A 23,439-nucleotide genomic window follows, 5' to 3' on the forward strand; every position below is an offset into this window, starting at 1 on the left:
CAGTGCAGTCAGTGGAGATTTTGCTGATAGTAAGATAAGGCCTTTTGACAGCGTAGAAAAGTGTGCAGCTCTGACCACATACAGATATATGCAGTATGAATGTGTTCCTTGCTATAGCAAGCAACACAGGAAATACTCCTCACACTTTTTTCTAAATAAAAGTAATTTGGGAATGATCACTTTGCTCTTTTGTTCACCCACGACGAGATTCTGTGAATGCTCCCTGACATACACATAAAAGCAAATACCTTGTGCTAATTTTATTCACAGCATTCCACATCTCACAGTGATCAAATACAAAAAAAGCAGGTTATTGCTTGGTATTAGTATTGGTATTGCTTAGCATTAGTAAGATTTGAAGTAACAAATATATTTCTTGTCACCAGTTTTTAAAAAAGAATAAATTTTGGAGAGAAAAGGCTTGAGTTTCTTAGGCCAAAGAAAGCTGTATGTAAATGCCACGACTTTAATGTCAGTCATTTTAGTGCTTTCGCATGTCAGTGAAAGTTGAAGAATATATTAAGTGATCTGAAACATTTTTACGTGCATTAAGCTTTAAAGCAAGAAGGAAAGCCACTTAAAGTGTCATCAAGGAAAGCAGTCAGGTATGTTGTCAGAGTTTGTGTTAGTGAAATTACTGCTGTTTAAATATTTTTAGAGAGTGGTTCACAAAGTTTAGAATATATTTCAGAAAAAACGTTCTATCAGTAAAGATAATGTTGCCACAAGGTGATATAAATACCAGGCAATTAAAATTCCAGGCATTAAAATACCAGGCATTATTAAATTCTCTTAGTCACTATTCCCATTTTGAAAGTCTGATAGCAGTGCACAGGCAAGAATGGAAATTATTTTTGTCTTGCTGGCTGTTCTGTTGAGATGTCTCATGGGAGCTTCATAAAACTTGTGAGATCACTGGTATCCACAGTGCTATGTGTGTCTGAGGATGGAGGAGAAAGCAGTTTCTTGGGTTTATTGTCTCAGGGTTTGAGGTTTCTTGCATATATTCTGCTTAGGTCTCCCTCTCTGAAGGGCGTTATCTTGCTGCATTTTAAAATAAATGATTCTGTATAATGGCTTTATACTGGAAAATAAAGCACAGTGACTTTTTTCTGTGAAATACATGAAAATTTTCAGTATTAGTTCTGTACATGAGTCTGTTTTCATCTCTGAGGCTACAATTGTAGAAACTTACCCCTGTTTAGCATCTAAAGCATTCAAATTTCTACCTTCTCCGCTCAGATGTGATTATGGTTTGTGCATTATATGGAGGAAGGCATTGATCAAAGCTTGCAGTATGGTTTGAGAAGTGTATACCCAGGGATTCCTTAAAGAGAAAACAGACTTTATAAAGAAGAGGGTCCTAAAATTTTGTTGTCAATGTCCTAAGGAGAGGCCTGCCACAGACTGCCTCAAGTGAAGACCCATAGCTCCTCACAGAGTCATGTTACACACACGTAAAAACCAGAAATAACTCATTATTAGGTCTCGAGTCTTCAGTCACCAGTTTCATATAGCTTAGTGCATGAAAAAGTTTAAAACTTAAATATCTTGAAAATTAATTATGACTCCACATTCTCATAACATTATAGTAATGTTTAAGTAAAGGAAAGTGTTATTTCAAGAATTAAAAGGAAAAATAAACAGCAAGCTAATAGTCAAGACATAATGTCTGTCCTTTGATCTAGGGTCTCTCCGAGCCAAAGAACAATGCAGGTTTTGTAGTGGACCCTTGATGCTAAACCAGTGATCTCTCAGCTGTGTATCATTTTCCTGTAATGTGGGTGCCTGGGAGCACGCTGTCCGTGTCTGGCTGAACAAAGAGTCCGGTTGTTCAGTAAACTTTGAAGAAATAGGCTTTGAAGAAATAGGTGCAAACAGCTTGTAGTTTTCTTAAGCAAGCGGAAATCCACATTAGCTCTTTGCTTGTGTATTGAAGTGGCATCGTAGGTAGAAAAGGTTTCAGGGCCACAGCTTAAAAAAAAAGAAAATTGACTGGCTTTCTAGGCCAAACTGACACTTAGAGCTATTATTTTGTGAAGGAAAATCCATTTTAAATTGATAGTTTATGGCTTTTCGTGATTGAAATCACTATTGTTTGCTAAAGATTACCAGTTAGCTCAGATGCTGTTCTGGTTTCTTAGTTAAATATTTGGTAATTAGTGTAATGATTTCTTCACTGACCATCCTAAAAGCGAAAGAAAAGAGAGTATAAATACATGAATGACCTCCACTTTTAAAACTACTTTTCTTTTTTCCTTTTTTTTTTTAATTATCTTTGGGCTTCATAATAAAAATGTGTTGTGTTTCAGAGACAAGTGATTAATGTGCTGTAATAATTAAGTCACAAGTGTCATCTTCCTTAACATGTTTAATAGTCTATTGACTCATGCTTATTATCGCTGTCATTTTTGGGAGAGTAGGTGTATATAGATTGGACATTCAGAAACTCTGAAGACGCAAAAAATGCTGTTGAATTTCACTGGTCACAGTATCCAAGGATCCATTTTCTCTCATTGTACTATATTTATGTGGGAAAGATGTTCATCTGAAAGATTTAAAAAAGAATTATACAGATACTTATTTTTTTAATCTTATTTTCACTTATTTGTGTTGGAAATGAACAAAAGTATTTGCTTACTCAGTATTTTTCATTGATAATACAATAAGATTGAGAAACTTTGGATTGTTGCAGCAAGTGTTTCAAGTTCTCAGCAGGAGACATGAAGACCTTAACACAATTTAAGATGACAAATTATGGTGGCTATAATAGAAATGGGAAAGATGACTGTAATAAGAATAATTACTGATTATTGCATCTCCTTAAGCCATATTTCAAAACAAAAAGCTTGTTATCAAAAGGAACAGCACTGACATCTGAAGTTATAATGTTTTAGTCCATATAGTTGTAGACACAGTATGCACATTCAAGGAGGGGAAAAAAGTTACTCTCCCAATTAATGAGGCTGGTATTTAAGGGCCAGTTCAAGACAGTTATCATGGACTGCAATAAGCTGAACTGCTTGATCTCTTAAAACTTCAAAAGAATTTACGACCTGTACTTGAAAATCCATTAAGCTGTGCCTAAGGGAAATTGATGGATTTTTGATATTTGAAAGTAGATTCCTATGTGAATAGAGAAAATTAACCAGTCTAATTTTTAAACTAAATCTAGAATCTTGGACAATTCTTTCAGAAGGGAAGAAGGAATATGAAAGAATAGATGAAATTAAATTACAAATATTTTTTTTTATTTAAATATATAAATAATATTTTTTTTCATTACAAAGATTCATGATTACTCCTGCCAGAGTAAATACTTTGCAGCAATTTTCTTCATGAAATGTGGACAAAATTTGTAACAATTTATGCCAAGCTGTATTTTTCCAAATAATTTTTCCACTCTTGGTGGGGGACCCCAGTGATTTTTCTGCCCATTGAGTTGAAGTAGGATTCTGATCCCTGTGACACCGATATAATCTGGAGCGTTGCCATTGCCTTGTGCAGAATTACTCTTTCTGTCCTTTACACAAGTTGGTTAAACAAAACTGTAACAACTTACAGGGCATCACTGGTCACTTGATAATCCATTAGCTGTGAAAAAAAGGCATGTAAGTTTGCATATTTAGACTCCTACTCTTCTCCTCACCATGCGGGGAGCACTTCAACAATAAAAAATGCATAGCTGGTGGGAAAGGAATGTGATCATCTTCAAAATGTATCTGTCACGACAGGGGGAAAAATGCCAAAACTGGCAAATAACTTATCATTAAAACTGCTGATTGGAGGGGTGGGAGGAAGGTGGGGAGAAGAGTTTGTGTTGGGGTACTGCTTTAGGCAAAGCAAAATTTTCTTTGAAAACAGACTGAAGTATTTAATTGACATAAAATCAAACCTTCAGTTTGACTTTCAGTTGTGATACCCTTTTTCTTAAAATACAAAAATACTTCAGGAATTGAAAAAGATTTTTTCAAGAAGAAAGCCAACATCTTCAGTCCCCCAAAATCTGTGATTTTTAGCTAGAAGTAAGTCCTACAGTCCCGATGAATAGATCTGTCCTTCAAAAAAACCATGTTTTCAACGAGTTTTGTGTTTTATTAAACTATTTAACCCATCGTCAAGTGTCTGATTTAATTCTCTAGCCTTTCTCTTGAGTTTTGCATCCGAAAGATTTGCTTTGTCATCCTGCTGGGCTGACTAGGGAAGGAATTGTTTCAGCCTGTTTAAAGGTAACCATCAAAAGGCTGAAAATAACAATTGATACAGTCCTGCTTAAATAACACTTATACCTTCCTTAGTACGGTGTGCTGAAGACCTCATCTGCTTCTGCAGTAAGTCTTTGTGATTATCAGGGTTTGCTCTGATGGTAAAGTAACAAAAGCTCACAGTTCAGTGTCTCAAGGAAATTACAGTAAGTATCCAAAGGTGCCTGTAAACTGGAGTGGCAATGTTCAGATAAGTACAGGCCAGATGGTATTCTGCTGGTTTTATACATACATGGAGGAAGTAGATACATACATTAGCTGAGCGGTGCTGTCTGTCCCTGTTGAAAAAAGAACTTTGCTAGATACTCTCACCCATTGGCAAAAGAACATTTATTTGGGTTTGGGAAGGTGAGATCCAGAATGTAAAAAATTATTACTAGGATGAGGTACTTTTATTATTGTGTTGCTTCACATTATATAGAAAAGCCTGTCTATTTTTCTGTGCTCTACTTGGCATATTGAGTCATTGGAAACTGTCCCTTCTATAAAACTGCCTTTAAGCTCACTAATAAACTGAGCTCTGGACAACACCAGGTAGCCAAAAATTAAAAATTCGTTATGGACCGTGGTGTTTTACTCTAAGCTGCCATTTCCCAAGCTGTAGGAGACAACAATCACGACATCTAAAGCTTTTCAGTTCTTTGAATTTCCCCAGGAGGTACAACAGAAATGCAGCGTATTAGATGAGTGCCGCGCTTTTGTGCAACTGCGGCGGGTCTACTAAAGAAGGTTCTGGCTATTGTGCTAAAATAATGTTGCTGTGGTATTGGAGAGATTCTCTATGTTGTGTTAATGTAGATTGGTAGTAATATGCAACACAGGAAAAATGTGTCAGGCTCTATTAATAGTGATAGCAAGATAAAGCTTACTATTGTTTAGGTGACAAAAGTAAAGGAGGCCATGTATTGAATTTAGCAGACTCCATCCATTACTTAGTAAAGCAGCAGGTATAATGTGTCTCCAGTGTGTGCTTCTTCATTCTTCTTGATGAGTATTCAGAAAGGCAGCTAAATTGGCACTAGTTTGAGACAGTCTTGTGATGTTTGATCTCTTATGCTAAACAACAGAGTCTGCTAAAACCCAATTTAATATTGACCTTTTCCATGACCTGGATTGTGCGACTTTTTGTGTTGTCTATGAATAACTAAAGTCAGTTTACCACATTGAAGAAAAAAACAGCTTGTAACCTTTAATCTGCCACATCCGTGTCAAATGTATGCTTTGAAAACAATTCAAAAAAAAAAAAAAAAGTCTAAACTCTTGAAATCCTGCAAACTGCCTTTATCTTTTAGGGAGAAGGGAAGGTATATTTAGATAGATATTTGCTTCACTAGTAAATTTAAAAAAAAATTCTGGTTTGGTTTGCCTGACAAAAATATAACGGAAGAACTCTCCTGTGTCTTACATCTGTGTTACGATACATAGTCACAATTTTTGAAATAGCCGTTTTACTTCAGATGGTAAGGTAAACAGCCTGTAACCTGAACAGCTGGCTGTGGAAGATGTCTGTCCACTACAGGTAAGATCAAAAATATATAGATATAATATTTATTTAATTCAAGGAATGTTTAGTTGTTTTTTAAAGGATAAAAAAAAAACCCTTACATTAAGCGGTAGGCAGGTGCATAGTAACATTTATGTAAGTGGACAGTAGATATTAATGGGAATGCAGATACCAATGGGAAATTGGTAATGCCTTTTTTGGGTTTTTTTTTTTTGCAGCTGTTAACGTATTAAAAATCAAGCTGCAGGGTTGGAGCACTGAAAGTCAGACTGGAGATTTCAAGCACTAAATATACATGTGCGCAAGAGCAGGCCAAAAGAGGCTCTTTCAAAAATATACGCATTTCTCTCTGTATTTAGAACCTGCTTTGTACTTTGGTAACGCTGAATATCAAGTGGATGAAAGCGCTGGTTACGTGGAGATTTGTGTCTGGAGGACTGGAACAGATCTGTCCAAAGCAGCTTCTGTCACGGTGCATTCCCGAAAAACAGAACCAGTGTCAGCAGAGGGTGAGTTGCTCAGAAAAATGTCGCTCAGGTTTCTTTAGAGTATCTAAGCATGAAAATGGGTTATCTGGCATTCACTCTTATCAGTGTGCGTATGGGGTGAAAAAGTTAAGTAAAAGACATCAGACATGGCTTTATCAGGTAGAAAACATGATGTTTGTGACTTCGTTGTGTGTGGTAAAGACAGCTCGGCTAAACTCACTCGCTTTCTGATGGAGACTGGAGAATAGACGTGAATAAAATGGTTGTTAATTTACTCACACCTTAACTGATAGCAGACATTGGGAGAAACAGAGTGATAGAGAGAGTATTGTCTTTATAGTACTGAATTTAAAGCATAGATCTGCAGTTGTCCTAAAATTATGCTATAGTATGTTAGCCAAGGAAGCTTAATTTGTCTATGAAAGCTGGTGTTTCTGAGATTTTAGGGTCTCTTGGTTACTGTGGAGAGGCGGGCACCAATAGTGTGACCTCCAAGGATTTTCTCTGTCCAACACTGACCCAAAATACCCCAAATCTGGTGACTGTTTCTGTAAAACCCTATTTTTATTTCTCAGTCCTAATGAAAAGTTATTTTCCCTATCAGACTTTAGGAATACTAAGACTGGCCAAAATTTTGTGGTACTTTTTAAATATGTTGCCTGACTTGCTAGCTGCTAAATTAATTTTAAGGAGCAATTATAGCTGCTGGGTGTCAAGAAAATCGATTGCATTAATGAGAATTTCTCTGTTCAGCCCAACAAATTGATGACACGCTGGCAAGAGACAGATAAGGCTTCGTCAATTTTCATGTTAACCAAGCTGAAAGCAAAATTGTCTTTTCTAATATGTATGTGATACGTGATCAGATTTGCTACCAAAATAACAAAGAATTACAGCAACTAGTAATGGTGCATGTATGATTGAAGGAAATATAATTTGACTACCGTTACTGAAGAACAGAGAAGTGGTTGGCAAAATAGACAGTGTATGTGATGAATATGTGAAGACTCACTATTCGGGTGAAGAAATATGATTGGGTCCTACGGGATTTTCTGTGTTGTGTATAAAGCAGCACAATAATGTTGCATTTCTAATCTTGTATTTATAGCATTATTTTTTTTAAAATAATTTCTGTTAAAGCTTAGTTATGAGATTTGGAAAAAAAAAATATTTGCACTAAATAGTCTCCTAGTTCCAAGTATTTATAGTTTTACACACAAAAAATATTCATGTGGTTGTATATGAAACGCCTATGCACACAGTGTTTGATTAAGGAAAGAACAAAACCTGTGCAAGAATTGTAGCTCTTCATGATGCAAACAGCCGACCAGGGAGGTCAGCTTTTAGGCAGATAAGTAATAAGTGTTCCTTGCCTCTAATCCGGAGGCTGCATAATGATGTGTAAAAGAAAAAGGCACAGTTGCTTTTAAGTATGTAAACTTCAACATAGTGTGACAAAGAAGGGAAAGAATTGCTGTCATTACAAACAACAAGTAGAACATTTAAAATGGGGTAGGGAGGAACACTCTGGTTAAAAAGAATGCAAAATTATGGGAATAGTCAGAATCTCAGTGAAACAAGGTGATAACAAGCAGAAAGAAAAAGTGAAGTCATTATACATCTTCCAGTTTAGATTTAATAGTCTGATATACACACACATTGTTCTAGGTGTTTTCGCCTGCAGTCAGTCTGCCTGCTTCTTTTAGGCATGAGACAGTGGTAACAGCATGATTTTCAAGCTCTGTGATCTAGCCTAGTGCAAGATACTTTTTCTTAGGGTACAGCTGGAATTATGCTGGGACAGCCATCTGCTCCTTTAAAGGTAAATAGAAAAGTAAAACCTCACGTATGTAGTCCAGAGTTGAGAAAAAGGGTTAAATTGCTGCGGACATCAAGCCTGTTGTGTGTTGTTGAGGCCGTAGCCTGTTACTCTGCCGTTTAAGGGATCTTAAAGAAGTTTTGATTATGCTGATGTCATAAAGGGTAAATGATGATACAGATATGTATTTGCCTGTGAGTTGCACTGTATGTTTATTGTTCCCAAATTTGTTTGCACGTGACAAAAATCTAAGTTAGGTTTTCTCCAGGACAGAAATAGAAACAGCTGCAAACACATTTCACAAATGTATGAGCGATGTTGACTATATGTATATGACATACACAACTATATGTTGACATATAGTAGTAATTAACCATGCAAGTCTTGTTGCTTCCTCAACAGCTGGAGTTGATTATGTGGGCATCAGCCGTAGCCTGGATTTTACACCAGGAGTCAACATGCAAGTGTTCCGTGTGATCATCCTTGATGATTTGGGCCAGCCTATTCTGGAAGGTCCGGAGAAGTTTGAACTAGTTCTCTGCATGCCCGTGAATGCAGTGCTTGGAGAGCCTGGCAAAACTACTGTTGTTATCAATGACACCATCACTGACTGTAAGTATAAAGGGAGCAGTGGAGAGTTTTTCCAAGGGTTTTTCCTTTTAGTGTGTTAAGTGCACTTAGAAGGTGGAAGGGCTTTTTTGGCAGTAAGATAAATTACTATGTGTATAAGTAGCGTGATATATCACTCACCCAACTATGTTATAAAGATTAACAGTTGTGTGCTACACCTAAAGTTGGAACTTAGTGCTACAGTGCAGGTTCTTTACTCTGGCTTGTGTTCCTTCTCATTGTACACTTGAAGATACTGTTTTGGACAAGTTGACATAATAGTAGAACTGTGTCATCAGCTAAAAGTACATTTGTTTATGCCTGGTGTATTAGGCTATTTGTTTGAATGAATATTCATTTTGAAGGTAGAGAAGGCTGTAGGGATTTAACTTTTTTTCCCCCTAGTAGTTATTCGAACACCAGAAGTTGTAGGGAGCTAAGTTTTTCAAATAATCATGCGGATTACTATTGCATGAAGCTGTAACTGTATTGTCTCTTCTAGAGGAGCATAAAGGGGGGTGGGGAAACGTAGGTGTAAAACTTTAAAAGTAAACAACGCTCAACACAGCACCACTTGCAGGTTCTCCAGCACTTGCTAAATAAACCAAGCTGACTCTCAGCAGCTCAGGTTTCTGCAAATTCACTGCAGTTCAAAGACTTAAAGAAGCTATATTGTTTTAGAAAGCTCATGCTCAAACAGAACTCTGAAGAGCAGTTACAGTTTCACTTTGAAATATTCACTTGTGGAATTCAGTGCAAAGTATGGTACTGACTTCAGCAGAGATGGAATTGTGGTCGTCACCCCTTTTTGCCCTTGTGGTTTTGTGCACCTACTTCCTCTCTGCATCAAAGGTAAAAGAGATTGCTTTATAGAAAATAATCCCACAGCTCTGAAGTGGCTCAAATGCTGTTTTTAAAGAAAATCACCAAGTATTAGCTACTGTGAGAAGACTGGTAACAGAATTAGTATTAAGTTGGGAATTAGTTGCTGTAGACCAGAAAAGTATTTGAATTCATCTAAAAAGCACGCGTGAGGGTCCTTTTCAACTTGTGTAACACGTTCTATTGTCAGTACCCAAAGTCCAGTTCAAAGAACCAATGTACGTGGCAAATGAAAAAGATGAACAGCTGGTGGCCCTCATTTATCGAAGCGGTGACATTAACCATAAATCCGCAGTGCGTTGTTATACTCGCCAGGGTTCTGCCCAAGTTATGATGGACTACAAGGAGAGGCCAAATACAGATGATTCTGTAGTGGTGTTTCTCCCAGGTAAGCTTTTCCCATTGGAATTAGGAAATAATGTGTTACTTTTGCCTGACAAGAAATCTGGAGCTAGACCTCCATGACATTCTGGGAGTTGTTTATGCCAGTTGAGCTTCTGTGGATGAAGAAGGTGCCACAGGACTATTTAACAAATATTTTGCAGCAGCACTTTCAAAGGTTTTTATGGCTGAAGTTGGACAATAAGGAATTCAGTAATACTGAGCATTCTCTGCTACACTTTTGAGCATAGCACTTGTTCATGAGAACAAGCAGGAATAATACTGATGGCAGTGCCTTCAGCAGAGGAGAATCAGAGCAGCAGGTTCCTTGCCATACGGCACCCTGATGAATGCTGCAAGGGATGCTGCCTAGTTCCTATTGTGGCAGAGTCATAGGACTTTTCCTTAGCAGAGATTGACTCAAAAACCACAAGAAAATGTAGTGTCCCAGTCGGTGCTAGTCTCTGCGTTCATGTTCTTGAGACTGTCTTTCCGATAGCGAGCTTTAAAAAGTGTGGGGTTTTTGTTTTGTTTTTATCCTGGTCTTTTGTACTCTGATGAAGATAATGTCTTATCCTTGCTTCATATCTTTCTGCAGGAGAAACTGAGAAGCCCTGTGTGGTATCTCTGGAGGATGATGTAATTTATGAGGAGGAGGAGGAATTCAGATTGGTGCTTGGAACACCAAAAAGTGATTCCACATTTGGTGCTTCCATTGGGGATCAGAAAGAGACTGTGATCAAGATTAAGGATGAAGAAGACAGTGAGTTTTATGTTAATTGTTGATTGTGTATGTAGCTGCAAATGGGAAAATGGGACTAATTCCATTCAGTGTTTGGATCAACAGTTTTCAAAGTGCCCAGTATCAAGCTTTTTAAAAAACTGTCAAGCATCTTATGTTTTGAATTCGCACCCTTTTAATCTATTCTTAATGCATCACTGGCTCTGCCTTTTTTGGGATAATGGGAAGAGAAATTCTCATGTTTATTTCCATTCTGTTTATTGCTCTATATGTGTTGCTTTCATAAGAGAGTCATAAATTTGACTAAGTTGAAAGAATCATGGATGCCTTGGGTCAAATTCACATGCACAAAAAAAGAAAAGAAAAAAATAATATACTTGATAATGCTGAGAAGTAGACTCTTTGCAAGTCACAGAGAGTTATTTAAGAAAATCAGATTCATTCCATACCTTTGACAAGGCATTAGAATAAGTAACTTATAAAAGTAACTGCTTTCTTCAAGTGCTAAACGTATTTTATCTCTAAATATTTCACTCTAGACTCCACTAAAGCAAACACCAGGGGATCATGTGTTCTCCCTTTCATAATAGCTACAAACTTCTGTCTGAATTAGAGTTTCCAAAATCTTTCACTTCGATAATTCAAGACAGCAATCAATAAATGAAATAAATTAATAGCCAGACAATCACTTTGAATTTTCAGGTTTGTTATGACCTTCTCATTTCCTTTGGACTATCCACTGTTGTATAAGGTGTTTGCACTTGGTCTAGTTGACATAAGTAAATTATTTATTTATTTATTAATGCTCAAGTTTCTGTTGTGTATTTTTTTCCTTGTCTAGAACCGGTGATTAAATTCTCTGAAATGAAACACAGCATTCAGGAGCCTCAGGAACCTGGAGGAATTGCACTAGTAAGAATCCATGTTCTACGCCTTGGTGATAGCTCTAAAGTATCTGTTGTCAGAGTGCACACTAAGGATGGCTCAGCCACCTCAGGGGAAGACTACAATCCAATGTCAGAAGGTAAGAGCTTCATTGGGTGTGGGGATGGGAAGCATTAGTTGGAAAGTGCCTTCCTGCAAATGGAGTGCTGGACAGGGAGCTGAGTTCTTGTTTTGATAACCAAATGGTAAGTACTGTACTTTAGACTAGGAGTTCCTGCCTCATTTTGTGTGTTTTGGAATGGGAGATTTCAGTGTTTTCTTTTGTAGTTTTTCTGCAAGATAGTTGTGGGACCTGTAAGGGACTGCATTAGCATTGGTTTGGAGCTGAGATCCTGTTTGCTCTGGGCTACTTTGAGTTTCCTAACCTGGAATGCAAACTCAGGATTTCTTCATAAGAATGAAAGTTCAGCCTAGCTCTAGTTGTTATCTGTCTGAGTCACATGTTTGAGCAGGATGTAGTTCTTGAGCTTTGCCTTCAGGTCCCCTGAGGTGGCAGAGGATTAGGGTATTGTTATGATAGACAGCTTAAGGTGATACAGAAATATGCTCACATTCCTGGTTCTGCTATTTTGAGGCAATTGTCTAGATTTATTGTGCTTTCATCATCCTGTAGTATAGAAGAGAGACCTGCCCTAAGCTCTTACAGTAAGGAGTTGCCAGTGGTGGGATGCTTTTCATAGAAAAGCCTGCTCTTGGGAGCTGGCACCCAGGTTCCTGTCTCCCAGGAAAGAGTCTAAGCCTCAAGGTTACAGACCCATATCCTCTTTCTGTGACCCACTGAATTTGGATTTTGTTTTCCTCCTGGTGACATGGTTTTGATGGAGTGTCACCCTCACAGGAACAGTTATAGGCTGGTGGTTGTGCAAACTCCCTAGAGGAGTAACTCTTCCACAGTGTCTCCTGGGGAGGTATGACCTTGAATACAATTTGAGTAAAGTGAACCCATAAGGTCTGTCATTTCTTGAGTATTCATGCTATTGACTGAGGGCTAGTGTCAGAAAAATGGGTACCACTTCATCCTGACTTCTAGCAAGAAATAACAATCCCAACTTGGTTTCTGGACGAAGGACCACAGATGCCTGTTTCTAATAGACCGTTCTTGTCTTGCAATTTCATGTAGATGAATATGTCTCCTAAAGACCTAATGCCAAGTGTGTTGACTTTGCAGTTCAAAGTGCAGTTTTTTCGATCCTGCTATATTAAATATGCAGTGGAAATGGAGCATGAGGTATAATAATGTACTTGGGACCGTTCCTTGGCATGCAGACCCACTCTGTTGAGCTTTCTTTGCCATTGAGGCAGGATCTCTGCATGAAAACTGCCTTCATGGCCCATGCTAATTCTGAACTGTATCCAGGAACTGTTTGGAAGAAAGCTAGTTGGCTTGGTGCAAAATCACGTCAGGATATTATGTTTTTATAGCATTTTAAGTCTTCCAACAAATTATCAATACCAACTTGTATTTATTTTTTCTGTCCAGTGAAAGTGGGTTAGTTTTGGTCATTGTACTGAAGATCAGATTGTTCTGAACATCGTACTGAAGACAAGTCAGTCTACTAGTACATTTTACATAGAGCAAAAACGTGTTACTGCAGCAAAATACGTTACTTGAACAGAAATGACAAAGAAAACAGTTGTTTGGCTCTTGATTTTACATTAATTTGTTGGGTTGTTTTTTTAATCAGATATTGAATTCAGAGAAGGAGAAACTGAGCATTTTGTTGAAGTAGAGATTCTGTATGATGGCATAAGAGAAATGAGAGAAGCATTTACTGTCCACCTGAAAGCTGATGAGAACATGGTAGCAGAGACACAGGTAACCACTATTGATAAAAAAAGTTGCCACTTCTAATGATATTTTTTTTATTTGTACAAAAACATCTAAAAAAACATGTGCTCACAGCATGCATGACAGCCTGGTATTCATACGCTACTGTGGTTAATTTAGTGCATACCTGTCCAAATACTGGTATAAATTAGCTGTAAATCCAGACACTTTGAAAAAAGTCTAGAAGCAATTTCAAACTTTATGTGTGACCCACTGTGTGCTTCACAGAGAGTTTGGCAGTGGAGAGCATTCTCATTCTTTCCAAGTTATTGGTGTACATCTCAGCACTAACTGGCTTGTAGAAAAATCTGACTTTTCCCATTACATCAAAAGATATAAAAATATTAAAAATGAAAGCAAGAAGCTGTGATTGGCAGGGTGGGTTTTTTTGTATTAATAGTGTCTCTGGCTGCTAGAGACCCAGTATAACAGAGAGAGACTGTATTGGTCCCCCTCTAAACATGTGGGGAGAGATGTGGCAGCATCAGCTGCAGCCATGCTGTGGTGCTCTGATCAGTGCTCTGTGCCCAAGTACAGCTCCGTGAGGCCTTCTCACCCTTCCCCATGGTAGGAGGTCTGTGGGCAGGGAGGAAGGCACAAATGGGGACAGACGGGCATAGATTCGTCTCCCATTTCTTCCTTTATTTTGAGAGAGAGCACAGCAAGTGTTGGAGCTACTACAGTTCTGAAGAGCACCGCCTGCCACTTTGGGCTATGTTTAAGATCTAATTTGACTCAAACACAAGCAACTTCTTACTTCAGTACTACATACAGTAAATTACTACATGCAGAGAAACTATGGCCCTGGGATCCATTACATCATGTATATTATACCTTCATAAATGTGTAGGCTACTATTTTAGAAACAGAGGCTCTAAAGTTAACACACAGTCTTTATAATTAAGTTGGTAAAAACCTAAACTGGCTGTGAAATGAGATCAAATTGATATGTAGGCTGAAGCTACAACATGGTCTCTAGAATTAGTTTAGGAGAGTTTGGGGGTTTGTTTCTGTATTTTATGTTTGTGGCAAGGTTTTTTGGGGGTAGATGAGTCAGGAGTGAAGTTGAGCATGGAAAAATGCTCTGAAGGGGGAAAGGTGGTGTTTTAACGTCTGTCTTTGTTTCTTCCTACCCAAATCTACTTTAATTGGCAATAAATTGAATTTATTTTCCCCAAGTTGAGTGGTTTTTGCCCATTAGAGTAATTGATAAGTAATCTCCCTGTCTTTAGCTGAACCCATGAGATTTCTCATCCTATTTACTCCTCCTGCCATGCTGAAGGTGGGGAGTGAGTGAGCAACTGGGTATGTGTTTGACTGTTTGCCAAGGCTAACTTTTTTTAGTTACAGAAAATTTGGAATATTTTTATTTCCCTTTTCCTAGTGTTTGGGGAATTATTTCTTCCTTAATTTTTAACTAGTTGCTGGAAAACAGGTTTTAAGTGGAAAACTTAAAAAAAAACAAACCACTGAGGAGTGCATCTTCTTTAATACAAATCACCATTTTATTAAAGAATCCTGGATAAAACCAGAATGACCTTGGTGGCAGAAATTAAGTTGCAGGCACTACTTCTCTTTCTCCCTCTGTTCCTTATTTTCAGCAGTACACATAACCTTTTCTCTCTCTCAACACAGATGAGTAAAGCCATTGTATACATTGAAGAAATGGACAGTGTTGCAGATGTGACGTTTCCAGCTGTGCCCCAGGTTGTCTCACTTCTGATGTATGACGATACTGCCAAAAGCAAAGAGAATCCACACCCTCCAACTGGCTATCCTGTTGTCTGTGTAACAGTAAGGCTTGTTTCTGCATGCTTTTGTCCAATTTACTCATTCCATGCTCTGGACCATGTCAGAAAATTGGAAAAGTATTCAATTCTGGAAAATGGCAACTAAAAGCAGTAGGCTGTTACTGTGTCACAGGCACTTGCGTAAGTCTTTCTGCTGACCTAACTTCGAGAATGAGAGCTTTCAAGAGAGGGTCACTAACACCCTTAACCTGTGACAGCTTTCTAGAGTGACTGTTTCTTGATGACCTAAATAGGTCTTTGGGGTTTGGGCTGTCAAACTAATAACCAGTTCCAGGGGGTGACTTGGACATGTGGAATTAGGGCCATAAAAATACAGTTTTCTAAACCCAAAGCCGAGCCAGCAGGAAGGTGGGGAGGAGATGAGTGATGCCCAAAATAGGTCTGTGGCTGGGCCATACAGAGCTTTCCAGAAACGGTTCGCATCCTGGGCTTTGCGAGCAGAGCTGTGCCATGATCAGCTGAGGAGCAGATTTTAGCAAAGTTGACTGAACAGCCTCTGGTATCAGCCATCTGTCCCGTCTGCAGGAGACTGCTCTCCCAGACAGAGCTGGCAGAGGGACACATACTTGTGTGCCTGCTGCTTCTGTGTAAAGTCAAGTGTTTTAAACTGTTGATCAAGGATGATTTTGAGAAGAAAAAAAAAAAAAAAGCTGAATTTTGCACTAGCAAAAATCACGCATGCATCTTAACTCCTGTTTGATTCTGCCGGGGAAGCAGCAACAGATTACTGTGGAGGGTGCAGTTGTAACTTGGCAACTCTTTGCCAGGGATGTATGAATTCAGGCCATTCATTTTATGTTTCTAGCAATTTCTAATTTATTAGAGTGGTTTCACACTGGGATTTTTTCAAGCTAGGATGTCTGAATTTGGAAAAACTGACTTTTTTGTCAAATAAGAGTTCAGTTTTTGTAGTTAGCATTTTCCAGATTTGCGTGGTCAGAGGTGACACATGAATCATAAGAGCAACTTGCTGCTATCTGGGGTTTGGGTTTTTTGTTTGTTTGTTCTCATTTTCAGTTTAAAAAGCCCCATGGCATTCATTCATATCCCTTCAATTAAGGGGAAAATAGTGCATCTGCATGACGGTCTTATTTTGCTGATACAGTTTTAGTAATAAGCACGGTACTGTTAGAATAATGCTAACAGTTACCTTGCCTGGAACAAGTGTAGGTCAGAATAGATAACCCTCTTTATTTTGTCTAAATACCAACCCATAGGCATGCAATCCCAAGTATTCAGACTACGACAAAACCGGATCCATCTGCGCCATGGAAAACATCAACGATACTCTCACGCTCTACCGCTGGCTTGTCAGTGCTCCAAGTGGGAGTGACGGTGTCACTAGCCCGATGAGGGAAGTGGACTCCAACACTTTTTTTACCAGCACCAAATCCATCTCCCTGGACTCTATATACTTCCAGGCGGGCTCCAGGCTTCAGTGTGCAGCTCGAGCTGTGAATGCTAATGGTGATGCAGGTCTGGAGCTGCTAAGTCCCATTTATACAGTAAACAGAGAGGACGGTAAGTTGTTAATGATGCGAATTAAGTAGTCTTTCTTGGGAAAAGATGAGGTAGTGTTTGCAGCTGATGGTGGTCTGCTATGGGGTGTTTTGTTTTGTTATGTTAACTAACATAACTTATATGTTAGTTAATTTTTTTTCATGCATGTACAGATTGTTGCTAGTGAAAGGCAAAAGCATCTTGTAATCATCTCATCAGCTCTGGTATTTCAAGAGTTTGTGCCCATCGTAGGTTGTGTGTAAAAGATTGGTGGGTATAAGGTGATAATGATTTTTTACACCTAATTTCACTAGTGAGTAGAGCAGAATTTTACTTGTGCAGTCTTGGGTCCTTTGCTTTTATCAGTATGCATATTTCAAATGCACCTCTATTTCCATGTGGGTTTAGTTTAAACAACACAGCTACTGACACTGAGAGCAGACTGTAGGTGTATTGAATTTGATGTTGTCTAAAGACCTGCAGACAAAAGACAGTTAAAATACAGGTGCTAGAAAAGAGTGGGGGCATGAAATCCATGTGGAAGTTCAGATATTGCAGCACTGCATGCATAACTGCTGAGAACTTAGGCTGTGCCTCAGAAGGTAAGGGGACATCCTAATTCTAAGTTTCGCCCACATCCCTCAGCTTTCTTAACTGTGATTCATATCTAGATGTGCATGTCTAATTTGTTGGTTTTTTCTCAGAAATTCAGGTGAGGAAAATGCATCTTTTTGCTCAATCAGTTAGTGATTAGAACAGTTACTTGGGAGTTACCTTAAAGTTGTGTTCTGCCCAAATTAAAGCAGGAGCCTGACTTTACTGCATCTCAGGATTCAAGGGGCCAAAATATTGGGTGCTAGGAGGTGACTCTTCTCTGTCTCTTTAGAGTGAATTATTTCATTTTAGCTCTATAAATTAAATACTCACTGTGTGAGAGAAGCACTATAGCTCACCAGTTATCCAAGTGGGTTATGCTGTGCTTCCTCAGCTCTCTGTCTTGTGCAGTTCAGTCCTTCTGCTACATCTCCTCTGCTACGTGGAGTCCTTCACCTCCATCTCCTCCAGCTGCAGTGCAAAACCCCTGGGTAGGATCGAACTATGTGGGAAGAACTGAAAATCTTTTGTGTTACCCAGGGTATTAGTGATGGTCCTGTTGTAGTGGCAGTGGCCTGTTAACAAGACAAGACAAGGCTTGTGGATAGAGGCAGTATTTTTTGTTAAGATCACAAATTGGGGAAGGAAGGGAAGTTTTTGAGCACATAATCCGGACTGAAATCCATCGAGGTTTTACACAGATGTGTTCATGCTCAGTGGCTGAAAAGCAGCTTCCTTGAGACTTTCTGTCGTTAGGAAGTTAGGCAGTAGCCTGTGAAGTTTTCAAGGTTCCTTGAGGCTCTTAAGTGTTAGATTTATAGGTCTAAAGTGGCCATTATGCACCATAGCTCCTCTGTGGATTTACTGCTATGCTCTGAAAGTGCCAGTTCTTTACGTAATTTAATCAGAAATTATCTTTGCCTCAGTCACACACAGAAAAAGAGAGAACCTGAAACACCTCTCTAGTGTTTGTGATGGACCCTGCAGAACGGCACAAACTGCCCCTATGTATTTTAGTTAGCTGTTGTCTGCAGGATGTTGAATCCCCTCAGGCAGCCTGTTTTTTGTGTCAAGAGCTCAGATGCAGTTGTGAACCACCCTGCCCTTCACCTCAGAAGTGATGGCTGCCAAGGTAAATGCTGATGTAAAGTTACCATCTCCCCATTTCTGGGGAGGAAGAACAAATCCTTACCAGGAAGAGGTCAGGTTCCTCAGTCACTGCTGGGCATTGAAACGTTTCCACAGTGCTACCCTTGCCTCTATGGAAGAAGACCTCTTGACTCTAGAGGTTAGACCAGGCAGCATGTGAGGAACTCCCTAATTAGCGTTGGTGTTTCTGCATTTTTCTGACCTACCTCTATGGACAGACATCTCCAAGCTGCTTAACGGAAATATGACACATTTTAACAGGCATCTCACAATCTGTCTTTCCCCTTTGCTCAGGTCTTTGCCAACCTCGCATCCCAGGAACAGTAGGAGCGGAACCTTTCTCAGCTAAAATTTGCTACACAGGTCCAGGTGATCCTGACCATCCCAATCTGATCCGACTAACAGTCACCATGCCCCATATGGATGGTAAGCATCAAGCAGTGAGAGTGACCATTTAATTAACACGCACTGCTTTGGACTTTTCCTCTCCCACAGCTTTGTCTCCACAGTTGTTTGCTGGATTGTGGCAGAACAGTGAATAATCCATGTTTAATGAACAATTTGCCAACTGCAAGGTTAATGTATGAATGAAACCTTGGGCATCCTTAGCTCCGATGTTTCCAGACTCCAGCTCTAAAAATATGTTCACAAGCAGTTAATGAATTTTTGCTCTCTTTCATTCAGGCTGTTAATGGGTCATGTGACATTTATGTTTTAGGAATGCTGCCAGTTATCTCCACGCGCCCCTTGTCCAACTTTGAGCTAACGCTTAGCCCAGACGGCACTCGTGTGGGACACCACAAGTGCTCCAACCTACTGGACTATAATGAGATACAGACCAAACATGGGTTTATTACAGAGGAAACGAAGAACCCCAAAGTGATTGGAGAAATGTCACCTTACCAGTACAGCAGTGCTCTGCGGTCTGCCAAAACCTTGCGTTTCTACCAGAACCTCAACCTTGAGGCTTGCCTTTGGGAGTTCAACAGTTACTATGATATGTCTGAGCTCCTGACAGACTGCGGCGGCTCCATTGGCACGGATGGGCAGGTATGTGGCACTGAAGCGCCTCCCTCTCTCAACAGGAGGCTTTGGAAGCACAAATCCAACAGAAAGCATTACTAAGGATTGCATGAGAAAGGATTTAGTCACTATGCAGGCAGTTTGATACGTGTTCCCTTAGCACAAATGGGTTTTAGAAGTACAGATTTCTTCCTTTGGACTGTATTTCTATGCACAGACATGATTCATCTTCCCAGTAATTGAGCACAGCTTACTGCATTGCTGCTGTTCCTAGTCTGGATTCTAGAAACTCTGCTTTTTTAACTTGCAGAGCTGTTCCAAACTTGTGTACATGCTTATGCTATCACCCAAAGCCTATGGGTGACATTCAAAGAAGAGACTACAATTTTATTGCTCTATACAAGTAAACCATGTGTGTAAAGTATGTTATTGGCCCTGGAAGTGTGTTCTAAGGGTACATAAATCATGCTTTTTTACAAAAATAAAAAAAAAGCTTTTTAAATTAGGAGCTCTAATTTAGGTTTACAGTGTTTGGGCTTTAGGCAGAGCTGTCAAATACGTGAGATTTTATAAATAGAAGCTTAGTTGATAAGGAACAAACAAACATGTAATTTTCCTGAGTAAAACAGGCCATCATTCCAGGTCTTTGGTATGAGTTACATCAACATCAGTCACAAAGCAGGCACGGTGGCTCCCCTGTGCAGTGTCTGACAGCACATTGCATTTACTTGGAAAATAACCCAATGCACAAGTGCCCTACAGCAATTGCTCTTACATTAGAGGAAATTCCAGGGGGCTGTAGAGCCTCTGTGATGACTCTACCTTGAATCAGCCTTCGCTCAGTGGCTTGATGCTTTCCCATTCTGTAGGTGCTCAACTGTTACCTTCTCAATTGATGTTCAGTGGCCAAAGAAGATTTATTTACTAATTACCTGTTCAGCCACCAGTTCTGGTTGCTTGTTGGTTGGTTGGTAGAAAGAGACCTTCTTAAATCAGGCCATAGTTTTAAATTGCAGTGTTTCAGGGTGCCATAATCCATAAAGTTCAATCTATTGTAAATGTGTTACTTACAGGACTTATTTCTAAATTTGAGTTTAATTTCTGAATGCCTAAGGAATCTGGTGGTTCTGATCTGGAATTTTAATTTAGGCCACCTTCAATTTCTATGAAGTTTCTTTTGAAGGCTTTTTTTTTTAATTCCAAGGTAAAACAAAATTATAGATGGTCCTTATTTTGGAGAGGTATGAACCTTGTTATGTTAAAATGGCAAAGATTTGAGGACACTATCAAGTGAGGTGATTTACAGCACCTGAAATAGTAGTGATGTCAATAATAGATGAAATATGTTTCTGTGCAGTTTTTTTTTGGTTAGGTTTAAAGAGTGCAGTTCATGAGAATGCAAGGTTGGCAGCGCAAGTAATTTTGTTTCAGGTTGCATGCAGTAACCTATGTGTTCATTGTTTTTCAGGTCTTAAATCTGGTGCAGTCGTATGTAACTCTGCGGGTGCCCCTCTACGTCTCCTATGTCTTCCACTCCCCTGCTGCCACTGGTGGCTGGCGACATTTTGATTTGCAGTCTGAACTGAGACTCACCTTTGTGTACGACACAGCTATCCTGTGGAAAGATGGGATAGGCAGCCCTCCTGAATCAGAGCTGCAAGGTGACCTATTTCAGATGCTGTCGTGTCTAAACTCCATCCTATTCAATGTTCTGATGATGAGATGTGTGGTCAATAACTTGATACTTTTTAGCCTTCAGAATCTCAAAAGCGGTAACTGACTCCCTTAGTTAAAAAACCCACCCAAAGGACAGTTATGTTTGGTTTTTAATGCCATGTTACTAAACAATATGTTTTGAATCTTCCCTCAATTGCATGCTGCTTTTAATTAATTAATGCATAGACCAACTCTAAAGCAGAAGTTCTTATGGAGACATAGACTCCAGTGCTGAATTGGTACACAGTTACAGGGCAATGGGAGCACTTACATAGCCCTGTGCAGAGGAAGTGCCTGCAAAAGGGACCTTACTGGAGTGAGCAGCCTTGGTTTGTGTGTGACAGAAAGTCCCAGAGCCCTTCTTTCTCCTGACCGCACTCTGTTATAGCAGCATATGTGGATATACTTCAGGTGAGTCCGGTCTTATGTCAGCAAAAGGGAGAAAAAAAAAAAATCTGCCTTAATGGATTGAACCATTAGCAGGTGTAAAAGAGTCCATTTCTTCTGCAGTTGGTGGGTTTGGAGATCTGTCTCAAAACAATCAATGTGACAGGGTTTAATATCTGTGAAGAGCACCAGGGTTTAGGAAAAGTGTTTCAGATCTCCAGATGCAGAAAATATATGAAGAGCCTTCCTTAAAAAATGCACTTGGGAAATATTGGTGGTAACGTCATTGGCTTTTTCCTCCCCAGGCTCCCTCTATCCCACAAGTATGCGGATCAACGATGAAGGGCGGCTAGTGGTGAATTTCCGAACAGAGATCCGTTTCCAGGGCCAGCTGGTGATGTCCCACCCAGGTGTGTACCCAGCCTGTCCACCTGTGCTAGCCACAGTATCTCTCTGTAGTGCTGTCCACCTGGCAGAGGAGAAAGGTATCACAGTAAAGCGTCTGTCTCAGTGTGGAAGGGGAATAAGTAACTGAGGAATTCCCTTCTCTGGGGTTTAAGTTAATTTCTTGCCTTTTTTTTTTTGCTTCTTTGCTTTTGTGTGCTTATTTTATACCACGCCAGGCATCAGTATTAGTTATGGCAAACTATAATTTGCCTTTTATTGTTTCAGGAACATCTCTGACATCAATGGTGATGTCTGCTGACCACCCTGGCCTCACGTTTACACTCAGTCTGTTACGAAGTGAGCCGACCTTCCACCAGCCTGTGCAGCAGTGGAGTTTTACCTCTGACTTTGCTGTGAGTTTGCATTCAGACTTGAACTTAGGGAAGCAAAGGGAATGTCAGTTTTTAACATGCTTTCCTTGCAGTCCTCAGCACTTTAAGATCAGTAAGCATCAGCTCATTTGGATGCAGTTACATATTTTCATACCTAATGAACGATCAGAAGTCCCTGGTGTCCCTGGAGCTTGAGTTGAGGCCTGAACCCGTGCTGTTGCAAGCACTAGCCAGCACCATTCATTGAGCGGGCCGGTGCTGGACATGTGGCCTTTCTTGAAGAATTCACCTTAACGTTATCTCCGTTGGCATTGCCAGGAAACTGTGATCCAGGTGTTGCTGCTGCTGTTCTGAGAAGCTGGATTTTTCCCGGCATGTGGCAAAGCTGCTTAACTCTTGCTGAGCTCAGGAGTCAGTGGGAACTACTGTGGCCCCAAAGCCTGCGCCTCTAGTAGCGCAGAAAGGCTTGCTTAAAAGTGTCTTGCATCTGTGAGCTGAAAAAGTCATTGTTGGGAGACCGTGGAGAAACACTCGTGTCTCTAATCTTTTCCCAGGTACGAGATTACTCAGGTACTTACACTGTGAAATTCATCCCTTGCACTGCTGCGCCTGGTCGGCAATATGCCCTTCCCATCATCTGCAACCCACAGGACCCAATTGCGTTTGATATGGACATTAGGTTCCAACAGGTACAGTATTTTGCTTAGGACTTACACGTTTTTGTGTGAAGCCTCATGGGCAAAACCAGCCGAAAGTGAATTTAGGCTGAAAGGCAGGTGTTCTGTAACCACTGGAAGAGAGGTTCTGACGTTAGGCCATCCAGTACCAGTTGTCAAGGGAAAATCATGGGGCATTTAAGGTGGCTTCCGAAGGAGCTTTACAGTGCTTGTAGATTGCTCTAGAACTCATCTTCTCAGGTGAGATAAAATCAAACTAAATTCATTTTTTCCCAGTAACTAAAATCCTCATTTTCTATTTATTTACCTCATAGTCCAACCTATTCCCAAGTACTTTGCT

At 39.7% G+C, this 23,439-nt stretch overlaps 1 protein-coding gene across 1 annotated transcript in view; it reads left to right on the plus strand.

Moving 5' to 3' along the window:
* The window catches only part of LOC134516232 (FRAS1-related extracellular matrix protein 2-like), a 67,992-nt gene that overhangs the window by 39,942 nt on the left and 4,611 nt on the right, over positions 1–23,439 (plus strand). The window contains exons 8-21 of the mRNA XM_063336190.1: positions 6,129–6,278; positions 8,479–8,688; positions 9,758–9,955; positions 10,547–10,711; positions 11,532–11,714; positions 13,321–13,451; positions 15,099–15,257; positions 16,492–16,795; positions 18,812–18,943; positions 19,236–19,567; positions 21,009–21,201; positions 21,949–22,053; positions 22,316–22,443; positions 22,977–23,111. Coding sequence (XP_063192260.1) covers positions 6,129–6,278; positions 8,479–8,688; positions 9,758–9,955; positions 10,547–10,711; positions 11,532–11,714; positions 13,321–13,451; positions 15,099–15,257; positions 16,492–16,795; positions 18,812–18,943; positions 19,236–19,567; positions 21,009–21,201; positions 21,949–22,053; positions 22,316–22,443; positions 22,977–23,111 — 2,525 coding nt within the window. The remainder of the gene's footprint in view (positions 1–6,128; positions 6,279–8,478; positions 8,689–9,757; positions 9,956–10,546; positions 10,712–11,531; positions 11,715–13,320; positions 13,452–15,098; positions 15,258–16,491; positions 16,796–18,811; positions 18,944–19,235; positions 19,568–21,008; positions 21,202–21,948; positions 22,054–22,315; positions 22,444–22,976; positions 23,112–23,439) is intronic.

This window comes from Chroicocephalus ridibundus, chromosome 5 (assembly GCF_963924245.1).
Source record: "Chroicocephalus ridibundus chromosome 5, bChrRid1.1, whole genome shotgun sequence".
NCBI lineage: Eukaryota > Metazoa > Chordata > Aves > Charadriiformes > Laridae > Chroicocephalus > Chroicocephalus ridibundus.